Genomic DNA, 19,416 nt, shown 5'->3' with positions numbered 1-19,416 from the left:
AACATGAAAACTTAACTTATATGGCTTATATGAGGTTGAACCGCTTCACTGGATACGTAATGGTATTGCATGAAATACAGACCAAGCAATAAGAGATTTTTGTTTTTAGTACTAAAATCAGTTACTACGATTTAATGCATTTGTGTTGGGCTTAATCTCAAACACGGGGTGCTTTTACAGGCCAAACGTCCGTAGTATTCCTTTTAAAGTATCAAGCAACATCCACGCCGCGTTTCCTAAAGCGTGTCGAGGACGCATTCTTAATAACGCTATTTCATTGGTTCATCGAAGTGTCACTCAAAGCATCGACGCGCTCCTATTGGACAGGCGCGGCTTCACGACTCCCCTCTCTAGTAATTAAATAGCTTAGCGGCCTTCATCCGATCTTTTCTCCAGTCCAGTGCTTGCACGGCTCACGCGCTTCAGCCAAGCATCTTCTAAACGCAAGAGAGACTAAAGCCATGGCAAGGCCCAGAGTTTTCTTCGACATCACCGCCGGCAGCGCAGCAGTCGGAAGAGTGGTCATAGAGGTAATATTTCACGCTGTATTCTTAATTTCATTTGCCAGACTATAATTTTCCACTCTGGAGTGCGAGTTTGCGCGCGCCTTTGTAATAACACTGATGTTTTTTTCTGCAAGTCGAGCAAACGCCTTTCTGGAGGCCACCGCCGCTCGCGCGAGGCTACTAACGTTATCCTAATAACGTTGTTTAAATCCCGCTGGGCTGCAATCTTGAACATTCCTAAGTGTTTTGCATACCCATTAAACAAATCCCGTTAGGACTGTACATTATTGTTTGTTTCTATAGTGAAGCTTTGAGGTGCTTATTTGCATAAACGTATTATATTTTCGGTCTCAACAAAAGATGCTCCGCGCACTAGGCCGCGTTTACCTGTGTTTCACCTAAAGCACGTTTGCTGATTTTTAAATATTTTTTTTAATTCTCGAGTCTTTCCAACAAAGTCATTTGACCATTTATTTCACATACAGAGTAGGCCTAACTTGTTAGAACATCATAATGCGCGAAGAGTAGGAGCCCGCGCCGCTTGGTTTGCGGAGAGCCACGAGGAGACGCCACGCGGGAGAGGAATACATGGATTTAACCCGGATTCCCCGAAGGCGACTTTATTTTGCACAGGCCAAACTTCATTTTAACGCTTCAGTGAGACGAAAACCGTCCTCTGCTTTTATGTGCTAAATTAATTTATCTAAGGTTAGTTTGCGTTTCCTCGTCGGAGGGAAGCACATCCTACAGTTCGTTCTATTCGAACGCTATTGCCCTGAGTGACATCACGGGGAATTCCGCCATGATTCCAGCTCGAATCGAACGTATGTGCTCCATTCAAAGTGCATTAATTGTGCAAGATGTGAATTTAAATTGTAATTATTTACAGCGGTAACTTATGTCACATTTGTCCGTGTGTGAAGACGTTGCGCAGCGCAAATCCGTGAATTGTCCATGATAGTACGCAGATCTGAGGGCGCGAGGACTTGAGAACCGCAGTTAGATGAGAAGCGATGGTTCACTCCGCGCGGCCTTCAGTTCATCGACCTAGTCATGCACTTGAACACCTTATTTCAGCCTCAGTAGATTTAAATGCGAATTTTAATGTGATGTTTTTTTTTCTTTTAACAGCTGAGAGCTGATGTGGTTCCTAAAACAGCAGGTATTTATACTTTTTATTTAAATTTATTTTCCTCGTGTGATGTGACATGCTCATCACCCGTCTGCCTGTCTTGCAGAGAACTTCAGGCAGTTGTGCACTGGTCAGCCTGGCTATGGCTACAAAGGATCCACGTTTCATCGCGTCATCCCCAATTTCATGTGCCAGGTATGTAAGATTTAGTCCCAGATGCAGGATCTGAAATTGACACCCATCAAATTCGGGTGGAAATAAACTCACCTGCTTATTTGGTGAGTTATGATTGATAAAGCTTGTCTTGCAAATAAGTTCAAAGAGGGTCGCACACTGGGCAATAAAGCACTCAAATAATTTTCGATGAGTGTACGCATATGGAGATGCCATTTTGCATCTGATGGCGGTGCCCAAATACAACTTTGGAGGCCATTAAAAATTCTGCTGTGCAACTTTATAGTTATCCATTCAATTAAATTATATTTACAACTATTTGAGTCAAATATTTGCATGTACTGACTTCTATGCTCGAAGACTTTTTTTTTCTCCAGTAATGTAATCAAGCAAGCGTATGCTTTGTATTAAATAATATAGATCACCCTTTCTCTTTCAATTAACTAATTCAAACAGTTTAAAATCTGATGCCACTTTTTCCTTTTATATTCGTGATTAGGTTCACTGTTCTGACCTTCCATTATTTCATGGTGTTTACTGTCAAATTCAATGATTCACAATTAATATTTACATCTCAGATGTGACTTCTGATAATCTGGATTATTTGTAAACTGGTAGAAGTTTCTGAATTGCTGGTAACTGAATTTTATTAACCAGATTGGCTAGTGAGTACTTTTCAAACCCTGCCCTGAAGTCTTCTGAGATCTTGGTGGGACTATCAGTTTTGCCGTTCGATTCTAATCTTGATACCTTTGGGTACAGGGGGGCGACTTCACGAAACACAATGGAACTGGTGGAAAGTCCATTTATGGCAACAAGTTTGAGGATGAGAACTTCATCCTGAAGCACACCGGCCCTGGCATCCTGTCCATGGCCAACGCCGGCCCCAACACCAACGGCTCCCAGTTCTTCATCTGTACAGAAGCTACTTCATGGTGAGCAGAAGCAGTGTGAATGAGCATGTCTGCTGGATCCATTCTGCCTCCTGACCTCTTTTTTTTTATTTTTTTTTCATAGGCTGGACGGCAAGCACGTTGTCTTCGGACAGGTTGTGGAGGGCATGGATGTCATCAGGAAAGTGGAGGGCTATGGTTCCAGCAGTGGAAAGACCAGTACCAAGATCGTCATCGCTGACTGTGGCCAGCTGTAAACACCTCAACCACTAACCTTCACCTGAACCCTAGTCTAGTACCCCTCAGTGCTCCCGTTTATAAATCCTGCCGCTAACCCCAACATTCCTGTTCAAGTTCTACCACCCCTCCCCTATATCTTTCAAATCTTTCTCTTTGACAAGTTGCCTTTGCGGTTTTCATTTGCAAATGAAGTCATGTAGGCCTATAATTTGTGTATCAATGTCTTAAAATAAAGGGGAACAATGACATGAAACTTTACCTATTTGTCTCGTTATTCACTTGAAGATTATTTGTGTGTATTGGGTTACGTTTCTTCAGGTTAATGAGTTTCCTTTGAGTGCTTTGAGAGCTTGCTGATCCAGGTCACAAATGTCTACATTTCTTCACTTGTCCTCTAGGCATCTCAACTCCCTCGGTGAATCTAGTCACAGCAGTTTGAGTTAACAGTCTTGCCCTCCAGGGAAGTTTTTAAAATCTGTTAAATCAAGGCTATTGTGACTTCAGTAGCTTTGGAATATAATGTGTGTGTGTGTGTGTGTATATATATATATACACACACACACACACACAAAAAAGGCTAAATGGTTGTTTAATGGAAAAGTTTGAGATTAGTTTGTTTTTAGGTGAACTATTTAAGTTTAATAGTTTTACTTAATATTGACAATTTGTCAGTATCTTTTCATATCTACAGTCATATCCATGTGAAAGGGCTTTTTATTTATACAAAAGTAGTGCAAGGTGCAACTTTCTTTTATCTGGGATTGTTGGATAATTGCGTTTTACTATAGCAGCAATGGTTTCATGTGAGTGACATGTTTCTGGATTATTGTCCCACCCTATTACTTAAAGACAATGTGGCTTTAGGGATGTTACTTGATTGTCTATACACTGAATGCACTACATTAAATGTTAATCCTGCCTTTATAAATTGATACCAGCCAAGAGGACAGCTGGCAAATGTGTAACCTTAACTGTGTGAACATTTGGTGCCAAATTAAAGTAACCCAATCACCAGCGCCTACTTGACCTGTGAGGCAAATGCATGTTTTTCATTGTGTTGCATTAAGATTAATGAAAGGTTTAAAAAATGAATTGCCTTGGGACAGGTTTTATTGAATAAATCGATACGGTGAGTTCTAACGAGGTTATTGTTAAATTAAAGTTATTTGTGCACACTGCGTTTTTTAAAAAGGTTATTCAAATAGCAATGAGATAAAGAATACTGAATTGTTGAAATGCATTTATTAAATTCCAGTAGCAATGGCATAAATGTGCACATTTACAACAACTCCCTAATCTTGCTCCGAGGCCAATAAACAATGCACTTTTTAATTCAGTTCATTAGATGTGTGTGTCGTGATCTGAACAGGGTGTCTTTACACAGCAGAGCTAATTATGGTCAGTGCCAGCTCAAGATTCAGTCTGAGACTCAATGCTGCATTAATAAATCCAGACTAAATGAAGTGAGATCAACCCACTTCAGCTCGTAGAATAAAATACACAGTACCTGATGTGTAAATGCAATAACGAGCAGCATTAAAGGGTATAAAGACGCCTAAAAGGCTGTTCAGATGTGCTTCAGCGTAAGTTTGGCTTCAGAAACCGAGAAACACGTGCAGTGCTGAAACACCACAGCAATCTTATTTGTTGAAATAACAGTTTGTCGAGAGAGGGCGCGCGACTCGAACCTTTACAGGTGCAGGAAAAGAAAATCAAAGCCAATGCGGTTGCGTTTCAATCTGTTTTTATACAGTCTATGGTTTCAATACATATATTACGACTTCTACACACTTTAGACGCAAAAGAATTATAGAAACAACTTTATTTAGAACATCCTCGTCATCCTAGCTCACTTCAGAAATGCCTTAAACACATGCCATGACGTGCCTTGTCATGTTTCTCTTGATTTTTCGATCCAGTTTCTCTGCGGTTAGCTCCTCGGGTCGTGCTGACACACTCCCTGTCCACGAGGACTGTCGGGTTGCGCGCGGCAGTGCAGGCTCTTCTCGCAGTCGCAGCGCTCAAGTCTCCGGCGGAATTTGGCGCGTCCCCGCAGCAAGCAAACCTCGCCCAGCGCGGGCACGCGCTGACATCTCCTTCCCGTCAAGTAGAGCGCGCAACACAGACCCTCTTCACAGTCGCGCGAGCGCACGCACGGTGACATCTCGGGCACTGCGGGAGAAGAGTTGTCATGAGGGTCAGTAAGTAAACTAGTCAACCCTACAACAACTGGAGTTTATAAAGTTGCAGTGCTGTAGCTTATGCCGACACATGTATATATATATAAAATGGCTTAGAACACTTTGCAGTAAGAAAACTTCTAGTTTGAAAAACCTTTTTAAGACCTTTAAACATTATTTTAAGCAAATAATGTGTTTAACTGTAAATAAATTGCACTTTGCCATTTCAGCCGAGCTACAAACATTTAAATATGTCCTCAGAAAGGTAATAGCGTTTAATTCGACATTAAAAGCCTTGCACTCAGGGCATTTCTACTAAAAAAACTTATCCTTTTTTCAGTTATCAGTTCTCTAAATAAAATCATGGTAGAGGAAACTGTAAGATCATCCCCTTCTGGCAAAAAATATAAGACAGAGGCATAAACAGTTTTAACTTGTCATTTAAGAGTTCACTTTTCAGATTGTTGATGTCATTTTAACCATATATATACATATATATATATATATATATATATATATATATATATTCTATATTTTTAGATTTAAGATACATTTAGATGATAGTTTTTTCTTAAAATTATGTCACACTCAATAAGAAAATTGGTTGACTTCACATTTTGATGTTTTGTCTTCTTAACCTCTGTTTCGCCTAATATCATTAATACCGTAATATCCTATTGCTGACAAAGCAAAATTCACCTGTGCAGAGTTTTTACGGCTGATGCAGACAGAGAATGCACATTGTTAATGATTTCAATAATTTTCAACACAGGGAAAATTACTTATAGTCGACAGTGTAAAGCAATACTTGACCAAAAGTATGACCCAAAAACATTTTATATAGTAAAAAATATAATAAAATAAAAAACACTGAAAGTACCTAAAACTCTATCCTTACCTTTTTGACTTCCTTGCACATCCAGCTGAATCTTTGACTTGGGAGCATTGTGCTGTTTTTTCTTTGAGCCTTTGCATTCATTTGCCTTGTGAAAGACAGAATGTGAATAAAAACAGTTTAAATATTCTGACAAACTGGGATTGCAGGTTTGATATCAATCCATGGCTGGATGTAAATTCAGTTGATCACAATACTGAACCAAACAAATTCTTACCTGTGCAGTGGTACAGTCTTGCGCAGGAGGCGTAGCTTCTCTAATTCCCTGCACAACTGAGGTTCTTCTAACAGAATTGTGGGAATTTGCAACTGTGTCACTCTGAAGATCCAGCTCTGACTGGAAGAGGTTATCAACAGACTTTAAAATATGTGATAAAAACAGCACGAAAGCAATGACAACAAGTACAATAACTTTGTTTTTAAAGATAAAATTACACACGGACAGTCATAAATACAAAAGAAATATATGCACCATAATATTACAATAAATGTTACAATATAATGGCTTGTGTGTTCATTAGGTTTCTGACATTGTTCCAGCTTAAACATATGAATACAAAAAAAATGTTAAGGTTTAAGAATAAATATTCTTACCTCTTGAGAGCTTGTCATTTCTCGGGAGGAGTGTATAATGTTGGAATCCAGGCACTGTACAGCAGAAACAACAGACAGACAAAATATAATGTAAACTGTCTGCATGGTTGTATCCAAACTGTCCTGACCTCAATAAGGCTGTGTGCAAGAGCAAGACGACGAGCTCTACTGTGGAAGAGCAACCTGCTCCGTGTTTTAATGGACCTACGGCAAATACCCAAATTAACCAAAAAAAAAAGAAGAAGAAAAAAGAAAGAATGGGTCTTTCATTAGTGATTACTTTCTGAGTGTTTCAATGTTTATAGTCTCAGCTCATGTAGGAAGTGTGGAGTGCATTGCGGTGGTAATTAAGGCAAATTATGCCCCATACTCATAACAAACATGAAAGCTTGGCTGTACCTTTCATGGCACTTAAATCCACATAGACCCTTTACACATGTAACACCTTTGAATCTTGTTATGATGAAAAATATGACATCCTTTTAATGACAGCCATCAGTTAACCGCATCAGTAGACTCGGATGTAAGTTGCTTCCTGGAACGGAACAGGTGATTATCTGCCCCTTGAACACTGGCTTAGAGGGGAAACTCGAAATCTGTGTTTCTCACCGGGCTGGGAGGCAGATAATAACAGTGACACTGCTCTGTTTGACCAATGTGAATATGTTTAGCCAATAAATAAAAAGGTCTTGTTCAGCCTAAACATTCCTGTCGTGTCAACTACAGCCTTATTGTTCAGCAAATTATCAATTAGCAGTAATATGTCTTAGCCTAATTCGAGCATGCAACTGTGATCTCTGAAATCCTGTAGAATTTGGAAAGGCAAAGTAAGTGCAATAGGATCATTGATGCACAGGGACCTCAGATACACTGACAACCATAACTAAAGACAACAGCAGCAGTCAGCAAACAGCAAAACAATAAACCTCTAACAGTAAATACGTCATTCATTCATGCTTATCTATCTATCTATTTATCTGTAGCCTTATATCAGTTAGGAAAACTCAAAAAATGAAGGCAACCAGCTTAAAGACATTTTATATATATATATATATATATATATATATATATATATATACTAAACTAATTATACAAAACTGTTCCATCAACTTGACATTTTAAAGTTAGTGTTACATAAGCTCAAATGTATTTTAAAGTTGAGTATTAATATTGTTAAGTACTTGCATTAAATTACTATCAGTTGTGCAAATCCAAAAGCTTATATACAGTTAGGCCTACTTCAATGAACCAAAATGAATGTAAAGTACTGCATTTGCATGTTTTTCCAAACTGAACACTAATCACCAAAATGGTGACTTGAAACAAAGTGTCACATTTTTAACAAAATCTGTTTTAAACATTATTAATTATGAATAACAAATATGTACAAGTCCGCATAAAGCTTTACAAAAACACACATTAATCAGTGGAAAGGGATTATGGGTAGCTAGTTTATCTGAGCCTCTTCACCAGATTTGACATTCTAAGTTTTTGCTGTTTAATATTATAAAATGTTGATTACACTAAATTTCCTAAAAGTTGATTTTATGTAATTTCAACTGTTTTCTACATAGTTCAACCTTTAAAACAGATTTCATTTGACAAAATAAATTTTGGATTGTTTTACATGGTATCTGTCTATCTTTCTTTTTACTTTTCAAGAAATGTCACCTATATTCAGTATTGTTGCTATCTATATGAAGTAAGGATTCAATTTTAAGCCAACAATACAATTTCCTCTAATTAAATTAAATGATTCCTGTCAGAACTGGTTGTGTATTCTTTCTGTCTAAGTGTGTGTGTGTGTGTGTGTGTGTGTGTTTGTTTGTGCTGAATAGACGGCAGGTGATGGAAGATTAGCCACCAGTCTTCAAACCCTCAGGCTGGTTTACAAAAAAAAAAAACAGTCATGTTTAGACAGAGTCATAGGCAAACTCCAAACCCTATCATATTCATATAATTATTGTTTTTTCTAATAATTTTAATTAGACTTTAGTTTTATATTTTGATTTGCATCTTAAAGTATTATCAATTTTGTTGCTTTTTTGACATTTGTATTATTATTTTTCAAGTGCCTATGTTGTTTGTGGTTTAGTTACTTTTTTCAACTTTTATATTTTTATACATTCATATTTTATTTCAGTTCATGTAATTTTTATTTCAAGTAATAATATTTTATCATATTTAGTGTTTTATGAGGTTACTGTGTGTGTGTGTGTGTGTGTGTGTGTGTGTGTGTGTGTGTGTGTGTGTGTGTGTGTGTGTGTGTGTGTGCTGGGATATTTGAATTACCAGAGATGGCACAGGGCAAAGGTGAAATCTGTTGAGTCATTTAACATTTTCCATAGATGTTCAGAGGCTAAATGGATTAACATTACACAGAAAATGAAACTGACACAGGCTGAAAATATAACGTTAAGATCACTCACTATGATCACAAGTTACAGTGCATCTGTAATGGAAATGCACTGTCACTCTATTGCTTTCATATACAGATTTTTGATATTATTGTCAAAACTTTAGTGTAGCACACAATGAACAATCATCATTGGATTCATAGTGCAATGATTAGGATGCTAAATGAGCAGTAAACACACAAGTGAAAATTAGCAGCGGCTGCGGTTTGTGTGTTGAGTCTGGATGAGAGATCACAGATAAAGGCTCATTGTGATGAAAAGAAGCCTGCAGGTCATTCACCTACCCAATAAAGAGCAGCAGATGCACACAATTACTCTCGCTATGATGCTGTACGTGTGCATGTCTGTATATTTCTAAAGACCCCTCAACAAATCACATGCAGGCAGCGGTGCACAAAGACACCTCCCTCCTTCCAGCAACACTCACAATCAAACAAGTGACCCCTGCATCACGCACACCTGCACTGGACATACACTCGTGCACTGAAGAAGAGAATGCATCCTAAGGTAAGACAAACTTTAAAAGTAATGTGTAAGACATTAAATCTATATATTGAATATACTTTGTACAGCAATAATTGTATTAATTTACCACTTTCATCCAATGCCATGATGGAGAGACTGATTAAGGACTACATATTGTTTTATGATGGCAGACAAATGTGTTTTCTGATTAATTTTCTTGTCTTGTTATTTAATATTACAGAGCCTTGTTTCAAAAACATGATTGGTAATTTCCAAAATGCTAATAGTTTAATGGCTAATAGTTAAAACCACACAGAAAACCCTCTCTTTAAGAAGTGTTTGAATTTTGGGAACACAAAAATGGCGATGTGGGCAGGTTAAGGTATAGCTGGATAAGAGAATAGGGAGATAATAACATTGCCAGTATGTCGCACACATGCAATATTGACACAGGTGTTGACTCGTGGATCAGCTCTTATTGAATGAGAGTGGAAATACTAACACAATTCACATCAGATTGTTCAGGAACTGAATAGGAAAACATGATTCAACAACCTGAATTCACTCGGCCAACAAAAGGTTTTTTTCTGAGTCATGTGTTTCCCAGTGCTAAATTTACTTGATCAAAAATGCAGTAAAAACTGTAATATTGTGAAATATGATTACAGTTTTAAACAAATATTTTCTATTTTAATTAAACATTAAATGTATTCCTGTGATCAAAACTGAATTTCAGCATCATTACTCAGTCTTCAGTATCACATGATCCTTCAGAAATCAATTTAATTTGGTAAATTTGCTGCTCAAGAAACATTTCTTATTATTTGTCTTGTTGCTTAATATATATATATATTCAGGATTCTTTGATGAATAAAAAGTTAATCGAATGAATAGAATAGAAAGAACAGCATGTGTTGGAAATGGAAATGTTTTGTAACAATGTAAAAGTCTTTACTGTCACTTTTGATCAATTGAATGCATCCTTGCTGAAAATATTAAATGTCTTAACATAAAATGTACACATTTCTAAAATAAAATAAAAATCTGAATGAGTTCAAACGTTTGAACAATAGTGTAAATGGATACAATATTTGCTTCAGCATTCATTGCAACATGACATACATTCGAGTTATGTACACAAGAGAGAAATTCGTGACCATTCAAAAACACAAAATACTGCCCATTTTCACAAACTAAATTGATAAGACATTGACTGTCAAAGATAAAAGGAGCGTTCTGAAACACTCGTGTGCCCTACAGCAGCTGTAATCATATTGTTGAAACTCAATCACACAGCACGTAATTCCTGCCCTGGAACAAAGAGCTCATCTAGAACAAACCTGTCCTCAAGGCCTTTTACACATCCCAGAAGACTGTATAGAGACCTGAGCACTGTTACAATGACTACATTTTGGGTCTCTTTGGATAATTGTTGGATGTCAATTAAATCAGTAAGTTCTCTTTTTAGGCCATGTCTGATCGAATATGAACATCCAAGTAATTTCTTTTTTTTAAGTATAATGTCACCACAATGTATTTTTTAATTTATATGATATATTTTTGGGTTCAGATAAATCAGGGTGCTGCAAGATGCTTATCGTCCCTTGACCTGCCCTTTTCAAATGTGTAGATGGTTGATTTTGGTGGTTGAGTAATATAAATATAATTTTGTTTTTGTACTTTTTGTAGTTTTGAATTACTTCCAGAAGTTAATGCACATTTTTCAGTCCAGTTCAAACATGTTTCAAAACAAGGGGTAATGTTACCTTGTAATTTGTGTTTGTTTAGAATAGACTTCCATTGTCTTTGGGAATTTTTTGACCAAAGATAAGTACTGGTAATACTCTTGGTACCAGGCTTGTGTAGATTAACAACTATACCTCAAACTAACATCTAACCGTTTAACATATAATCAATAAATGCAGTCTAGTAACTGTTTCGTGTAAGAAAAAAAAATGTGCCTGTTGTAATCTACAAATACTCCATGTAATCTCTCAATTAACATGAGATCATCAAAACCGAGTCTATAAGACTTAACAGATGTGAAAATACATACTGTCCCAATGTGACCCATGACTGTGTGTCCAGTGACAGAGGTGGATCATGGCTATGCTGAACCCTATGGACTGGATCAGGGAGAGCAGAGGCTCTCCTCGTCTGGTGCTTGTCATTGTGTGTGTGGCCCTGCTGCTGGATAACATGCTGCTAACAGTTGTGGGTAAGTAGAAAGCTATGCTAAACAAATAATACATTTTTTCACTAGACGTTGGAACATGGATGCAAGCATTTGCTGCCATTTAGACACAATAAATGTAGCTCACTGGCTACTTTGTTAGGTTCACATTACTAGTACTTTTGCCTTCAGAACTGCCTTAATTCTTCATGGCATGGATTCAACTGGAACATTGCTCAGAGATTCTGGTCCATATTGACATGATAGCATCACGCAGTTGCAGCAGATTTGTCGGCTGCACATCCATGATGCAAATCTCCCGTTCCACTACATCCCAAATCTGCTCTATTGGATTGAGATCTGGTGACTGTGGAGGCCATTTGAGTAAAATGAACTCATTGTCATGTTCAAGAAACCAGTCTGAGATGATTTGAGCTTTGTGACATGGTGCATTATCCTGCTGAAGTAGCCATCAGAAGATGTGTACACTGTATTCATAAAGGAATGGACATGGTCAGTAACAATCCTCAGGTAGACTGTGGTGTTTAAATGATGCTCAACTGGTACTAAGGGGCCAAAAGTGTGCCAAGAAAACATCCCACAAACTATTAAACCACCACCACCAGCCTGAACTGTTGAGACAAGGGAGAATGGATCCATAATTGTAAGTCATTTATACCAAATTCTGACCCTATTACAAATATCACAGCAGAAATCAAGACTCATCAGTCCAAGCAACCCTTTTTCAGTCTTCTATTTGGCCCATGTGAATTGCTGCCTCAGTTTCTTGTTCTCAGCATACAGGAGTGGCACCCGGTGTGTCTTCCTCTTCTGTAGCCCGTTTTTTATGTGTTTAAAGATGCTCTTCTGCAAACCTCAGTTATTAACATTGCCTTTCTGTAAGCTCAGAACCATCTGCCCATTCTCCTCTGACCTCTGACATCAACAAGGCATTTTCACCCACAGAACTGCCTCTCACTGGATATTTTCCCTTTTTTCGAACAATTCTCGAACAAAGCATTTTCTAAAACACAGCCCGTATGGCACTAACAACCATGCAACGTTTAAAGTCCCTTAAATCTCCTTTCTTTTCCCTTTTGATGCTCGTATGAACGTCACCGGATCATCTTGACCATGTCTTCATGCCTAAGTGCATTGAGATGATTAGCTTATTAGATATTTGCATTAACCAGTTGTACCTGATAAAGTGGACACCGAGTGTAACCTGTTTGTAATGAGTGCAGCTTGTTGATTACAGGTATCCACATACTTTGGCTATGTGCCTCACTGACTTCCTTTTAAGTCTATTCTGTATAGGCTAAAACATAATACAGAAATCAAAACCTAAGAGGGAAGGTACAGCAGGATGAGTGTATGAAGGCAAGTGACTCTGCTCTCATAGTGCCCATGACATTTACCTGCTTGCATTTGTCCTGACCTCTGTCTCATACAGTCCGCAGCAGGCGGAGGAGAAGGTTTATTCGCAAACATGCACACAGGTACCAGCTCTAACTCTTCCCATCCTTATGTCACCCCTCATCATCCCCAGTTCCCATCATCCCAACCTTCCTGTATGCCACAGAGCACCAGACAGAAGAGCTCCCTTCTGCTGCCTCCTCTGAGGCGCCGCCCACCTACAGCTCCATCTTCTCCTTGTACGACAACAACACCTACACCATCAGCACTGCCAATCTCACCGTCTCCTCCGGCGCTAATGGAAGTTCAGGGCTCAACAGCAGTTCTGCAGAGCCACACGGGTGTAAAGAGGACAGTGAGTTTTTGGAAGAGGAGAATGTGAGGGTAGGCCTGCTGTTTGCCTCCAAAGCACTGGTGCAGCTCATGGTCAACCCGTTTGTGGGTCCGCTGACTAACAGGTACAAACATGCTTTGAGCAGATCATCTAAAACGAGTATGCTTAAGTCAATACATAATGAAAATAAAGGATTGAATGAATTCATTCAGCTGTCTGATGCATGCCTTTTTCATAGGATTGGATATCACATACCGATGTTTGCTGGGTTTGTCATCATGTTTATCTCCACAATAAGTAAGTCACATTATACAGTGTAAATCATAAAAAGTGACTGGTGCAGTTTTTCTCAGGGCCGGGATCATTGCTCAGTTTGCTCATTGAATCCAGCCAGATTTATGCCACTGGGTGAAAAATTGGTAACTCTATTCAATGCATGATTAGAAACCTCATTATTTTATGATGTGTTTCATCTGAACTATTTTATTATGACTATTAAAGTCTGCATGAAATTGAAATTCATCCAGTCCATTTTCTAAATGCATATTATTGATCTTATAGTGAACAGGGGTTAAGTTCGTTCACTCAAAAAAGTGAAAATTCTTTCATTATTTACTCACCCTGTACATTTCACTCTGCATAACATAAAAGATTTGAAGAATGTAGGTAACCAAACATTTTCTGGACCCCACTGACTTATTATATTTAGTACTATAGTATTATATTTAGTCCATAGTATTTTTAACTATCAAAGTCAATGGGGATCTGTTTTCTTACCCAAATTCTTTAAAATATCTTCTTTGTGTTCAGCAATAAAAAATAAAAACTTAAACAGGTTTGGAACAACATGAAGGTGAGTTAATGAACAGTATATTTAACTAAATAATGTGCCAATGATAAAAAATTGTCAAATCGTGTACTCTTCAGTTAGCATGCTTTTGCTAGCTGATTAAAATATGAAAATCATGCATATGAATATGCAGTGTTTTTGATAAAGTAACTGAGGACATGATTCAGAATGAGGACAGGATGTTGGTTCTCAGATATTTTTGCTTGAGGACCCAAATTTTAAACTGAAAATTGTTCAGTGTTTATCATGCTAAACGTTAACAAAATATAATCAAATGTTGACTTTTGAATATGAACATTATTGTGCAGGATTAAATATTTTGTAACAACAATATGAAAATGATTATTCATAAATTTAATTGAAGACATTACTGTGAGCCACCGAGTGAGATTTTCAATATATTTTTGTTCGTTTTAATTTATTTGGCTAGAAATGAAGTGAGGTAGACCCTGACTTTGAATGCTCTCTCTGCAGTGTTTGCCTTCTCCGGGACATACGCTCTGCTGTTTTTCGCACGCTCTTTGCAAGGAATTGGATCATCATTTTCCTCCGTGGCAGGTATAGTGGTATAATTGTGATTTAGCATTCTTGACATAATGAACTGAATATTGGATGTGTAGATTTGAAAAAATGTGTTTATAATTGGGATCATTATTATTATTTTTTTTAACAGGAATAATGTGAACTATTATTACAACTCATTATAACCATTAAGCCTTTTTCTATTTTAATATACTTTAAAATGTAATTTATTCATGTGATGTAAAGCTGTATTTTCAACATCATTACTCCAGTCTTCAGTGTCACATGATCCTTCAGAAATCATTCTGATACGATGACTCACTTCCCAAAAAATATTTCTGATTATTATCAATGTTGAAAACAGTTTTTGTGCAAATTGCGATATCTTTTTCAGGATTCTTTGACCAATAAAAAATGTAAAAGAACAGCATTTATTGTAACAGTATGAATGTCTTTACGGTCACTTTTGATTAATTAATTGCATCCATGATTAATAAAAGTATTATTTTATCTTGAAAAACCTTACTGACCCCAAACTTTAAAGCTGTAGTGTATATATGATAGAAATGACTGTGTGATTCTGTAGGTCTGGGAATGTTAGCAAGTGTGTACACAGATGACAATGAGAGAGGCATTGCCATGGGAATCGCACTGGGAGGACTTGCCATGGGAGTGCTCAGTAAGTTTATATAGTACTACATTTGTCCTCTAATATGCTTTACATTACAATATAACATCAACAACAGGAAATCATCAACAATACCTATGAAATTAACCAAATGTGTGCAACAAATGACAATTTTAACGCTGCAAAATGTACTCTCTTCAGTTGGAGCGCCATTCGGCAGTGTCATGTATGAGTTTGTTGGGAAAAGTTCTCCCTTCCTCGTCCTTGCCTTCTTGGCTCTGTTTGATGGAGGTAAGATATTAGTAAAAAATGTAATTAATTGAGACATTTCATTACAATGAGTCATCAAACTGTTTTCAATACCCAATCTCAACACCAGCACTCCAGCTCTGCATCCTTCAGCCCTCAAAAATATCTCCAGGGGTGAGTAGTGTTCATTTAACAAAATGTGAGTTCTGAAAGTTAATAAAGGATAAGAAAAGCTTGGGTTAGTGTCACTCTGAGGAGCTTGAGTGATTGTGGTGTGTCTTCTGTTCAGAGCGTGGAAGGAACACCATTACTCACCCTGCTGAAGGATCCCTACATACTCATTAGTGCAGGTGTGTGTGTAAATCAAATAAAATCAAATACATCCTCAAATCCTGCCCACAGTTAAACCAGTTCGAAAATTTGTAGTGGAGGTGTAGTAACTATTTCTGTAATTACACATATGCCTCCATATAATCACGGCCGAATGTTTTGATGTGAACAGCTAAAACGATTTGTAAATGAAACGGGTGAGCGGCTGTGTTGAGTGAATGATGAGTAAGATTATGGTTCCTGTCTATAATTACAGGGTCGTTGTGCTTTGCAAACATGGGGGTGGCTATTTTAGAGCCCACTCTTCCCATCTGGATGATGCAAACCATGTGCTCGCCAAAATGGCAGCTTGGTAAGAAACTAGATTATTCCAAGTCATTAAAATGTGATTGAAACAAATTTGCTTCCTGCTTATTTGAGTAAGTTTATTTAATTCCTGTTTGTTTCCTCTGTCACAGAAATGTAGTGTTAAAGTAGTTCACTTAAAAGTATTCAGAACCGTTTTGTCATTAGATAGATACCTCCTCAGGGAGGACTAAAACATGTAGCTTCTTGAGAAGTTCTGTGGTATACTTGTGTATTTTTTTGCTCAAATGATACTGAGTCTGAAGAAGCCACTTAGAGGTTCTTTGATGGTTCTTTGGACCCTCTTAAACAATATGACTGTGTTTTATTTGCTTATCTTTTCTGTGGTTCTGTTGACTGAGCTGATCATGGCCACTTGTATTGCAGGTATGGCTTTCCTACCAGCCAGTGTTTCTTACCTCATTGGGACCAATCTGTTTGGTATACTTGCCAATAAAATGGGAAGGTAATACATTTTCTAGCATGTCCCAAAATAAATGAATTGAAAAGCATGTGTACAAAAGCTGTGTCTAAAGAGACAAAAGGCTACATGATTTAGAAATGTTTCTCTGATTTAGGTGGTTGTGTTCCATGATTGGCATGCTTATAGTCGGCATCAGTCTGCTCTGTGTGAGTATCACAAACTCTCTTAAAATCATGTTGCATTGCAAATTACAGCTTGGCTTATGCTTGCTTGAACTATGTACAAAACAAATACAATATGGTTCAAAATGTACGTTTTTCTTTAAGAGAGAAATTAATCATTTTATTTTTTCATGGATGCATTAGATTGATCAAAAGTGACAGTAAAGACACATATAACATTACAAATCTTTTATTTTTCAAATAAATGCAGTTATTTTGAACTTTCTATTCATCAAATAATACTGACAATTAATATTATTATTATTATTATTTATAATGATAATGAGAAATGCATCAAATCATCACATCAGAAAGATTTCTGAAGGATCATGTGACTCTGAAGACTGGAGTAATGATGCTGAAAATTCAGCTTTGCATCACAGGAATATATTACATTTTTAAATATATTAAAATAGAAAAAAAGTTATTTTTTAAATTGTAATAATATTTCACAATATTGTTGTTTTTACTGTATTTTTTATCAAATAACTGCATTCTTGGTGAGCATTAGAGACTTCTTTCAAAAAATTAATAAATCTACCAACCCCAAACTTTAAATCAGTAAATTATATAGAAAAGGACTGTGGTGATTATAACATTATGTGAATTTGTTGTAGGTTCCCTTTGCCAAAGACATCTATGGGCTTATTGGTCCCAATGGAGGACTTGGATTTGCTATTGGTGAATATTATTCAATTATTTATCATGCAATATTAAAAGGAAAGATCCCCTCAAAATGAAAAAATGTATTCACCCTCATGCTGTTTCCAAACTTGTATGATCTTCTGTTGTGTTCCACAGAAGAGTAAAAAGACAGATTTTTCCTTTTGGAATGGACTTTGTCTTTCAGATGCATAACACACTGTATGACATATGCAACTCTGCTTTAATTGTTTGTGCTTTTAGGAATGGTTGATTCATCTATGATGGCTATAATGGGATACCTAGTGGATATCCGGCACATGTCTGTCTATGGAACTGTGTATGCTATTGCTGATGTGGCACTCTGCATTGGATTTGCTGTTGGTAACTGCTCTTACTGCATTTTATTGGAATACATTTTTACTATTAGACATGTTTTGTACAATTTAGTATTAAAATGTCACAATTTAAATATATTTTCTGGTCAAAACTTGACAAACTGAATCTTTTCCTTCTTGGTGCATTCCTGCTGCAGGTCCATCAACTGGAGGGGCCATAGTAAGAGCCATAGGCTTCCCCAATCTGATGGTGATCATCGGCATTATCAACATCCTGTATGCACCCCTTTGCTTTTTCCTCAAAAATCCTGCTGTTCGGGAGGAGAAGATGGTAAGAAACACAAGTGTGACTAAATGGATGTCTTAATCAGTAGTTTGATAAATGCTTTGTAATGACACGTGACTCTTGTTTCTCAAGGCTATAATAAATCAGGAGTGTCCAATGCATGTGAAGAGCTACAATACACAGCGCGAGTACAGAGAATTCCCTCTGAGTGATGAAAGTGAGGAGGACACTGAAGAGTGATGCAAACACACTTATAAAGGAACTTGCCAACAGATCATCAGGACCTACGAGAAGCCTTGATTTAAAAGTTTTAACAAGACTAGTATGGCTACTTTCCCTATCCTTATGATCACAGTTTTGTGTACAAGTGGTTAGTGTGACGTAATTTTCTTTGTACTTGTATGCTTGTAAAGTGTTGTTTATCCTGTCTCTTATCATGTTAATGAGTTTGAATGAAATAAACAAGCCTAATTCATCAACTTGATTTGACTGTTTTCATTGTGATGTGTCAAACGCTGTAAGATTTGTGCATGTGAAGGAAGAACTGTGCATCAGTATTGAAGAAATAATCCATTGTGAGTGCATGCCAACTTCTTTTGTGCCTCTTGTGACACAACGTTAATTTCCTTTTGATATGCATCAAATATTATTGAATGTAATGATTTTGATTTCCAGGGCAGAAGATTAGTTTCTACAGACAAAGGGAAAGGCATGTGATGGATGATTTAATTGATATAGCTTCTATTTCAATAACTTGAAACCTAATTTAACTTAATAACCGTTTTTATTGAAACCTGAATGCCATCTGTTTAAGTTTATTTATAATATAATGTCAAATGATACATTACAGTTCAAATAATAACCAAGTACTTTACATGTGCTTCAGTATGATGGTCAGTACTTATTTTAAAGCAAGACAAAAGATTATTTAAAAAAGTAATTATTTAAAATGTATAAAAAAGTAAAACTTTTAATTTGAAATTATTGTAAAGCACATTTTTGTGTGTTAAGTATGTGAAAGAGTCATGAAAGTGTACTCTCTATAAGTACACTTATGTGGCCTTTTATGTCAATAATATTATAAAGGATTTTTTTTTTTTTTACAAATGTACTTTGGACTTCGTGAACTTTGGAAACGTCCTTTACATTGAATGGGTCAATG

The 19,416-nt window shown here is 36.9% G+C and overlaps 3 protein-coding genes across 3 annotated transcripts; 2 read left to right on the top strand and 1 right to left on the bottom strand.

The window, feature by feature from the left end:
• The first annotated feature begins 372 nt into the window (after nucleotides 1-372).
• On the top strand, nucleotides 373-3,203 carry ppiaa (peptidylprolyl isomerase Aa (cyclophilin A)). Its single transcript, XM_059523897.1, has 5 exons — nucleotides 373-530; nucleotides 1,638-1,668; nucleotides 1,745-1,833; nucleotides 2,575-2,747; nucleotides 2,830-3,203. The coding sequence occupies exons 1-5, from the start codon at nucleotides 462-464 to the stop codon at nucleotides 2,960-2,962; spliced, it is 495 nt and encodes a 164-aa protein (XP_059379880.1). The 5' UTR covers nucleotides 373-461; the 3' UTR covers nucleotides 2,963-3,203.
• Nucleotides 3,204-4,672: 1,469 nt separating this feature from the next.
• LOC132115110 (dickkopf-related protein 4-like) lies at nucleotides 4,673-6,751 on the bottom strand. Its single transcript, XM_059523511.1, has 4 exons — nucleotides 6,615-6,751; nucleotides 6,238-6,357; nucleotides 6,024-6,108; nucleotides 4,673-5,117 (listed from the first exon to the last, which is right to left on the bottom strand). Exons 1-4 carry the CDS (start codon nucleotides 6,717-6,719, stop codon nucleotides 4,876-4,878), a joined length of 552 nt encoding a protein of 183 aa, XP_059379494.1. The 5' UTR covers nucleotides 6,720-6,751; the 3' UTR covers nucleotides 4,673-4,875.
• A 2,614-nt stretch (nucleotides 6,752-9,365) lies between these two features.
• LOC132115109 (chromaffin granule amine transporter) lies at nucleotides 9,366-18,738 on the top strand. The gene is made up of 16 exons (XM_059523510.1): nucleotides 9,366-9,538; nucleotides 11,585-11,714; nucleotides 13,219-13,543; nucleotides 13,658-13,716; nucleotides 14,744-14,827; nucleotides 15,378-15,470; nucleotides 15,621-15,710; nucleotides 15,799-15,842; nucleotides 15,958-16,018; nucleotides 16,255-16,350; nucleotides 16,731-16,809; nucleotides 16,922-16,973; nucleotides 17,606-17,669; nucleotides 17,895-18,014; nucleotides 18,166-18,299; nucleotides 18,387-18,738. Exons 2-16 carry the CDS (start codon nucleotides 11,600-11,602, stop codon nucleotides 18,492-18,494), a joined length of 1,524 nt encoding a protein of 507 aa, XP_059379493.1. The 5' UTR covers nucleotides 9,366-9,538; nucleotides 11,585-11,599; the 3' UTR covers nucleotides 18,495-18,738.
• Nucleotides 18,739-19,416: the final 678 nt, after the last annotated feature.

Source organism: Carassius carassius, chromosome 34 (assembly GCF_963082965.1).
Source record: "Carassius carassius chromosome 34, fCarCar2.1, whole genome shotgun sequence".
Taxonomy (NCBI): Eukaryota; Metazoa; Chordata; class Actinopteri; order Cypriniformes; family Cyprinidae; genus Carassius; species Carassius carassius.
Note: the sequence above shows the minus strand (reverse complement) of the source record. Positions and strands in the feature narration are given on the sequence as shown.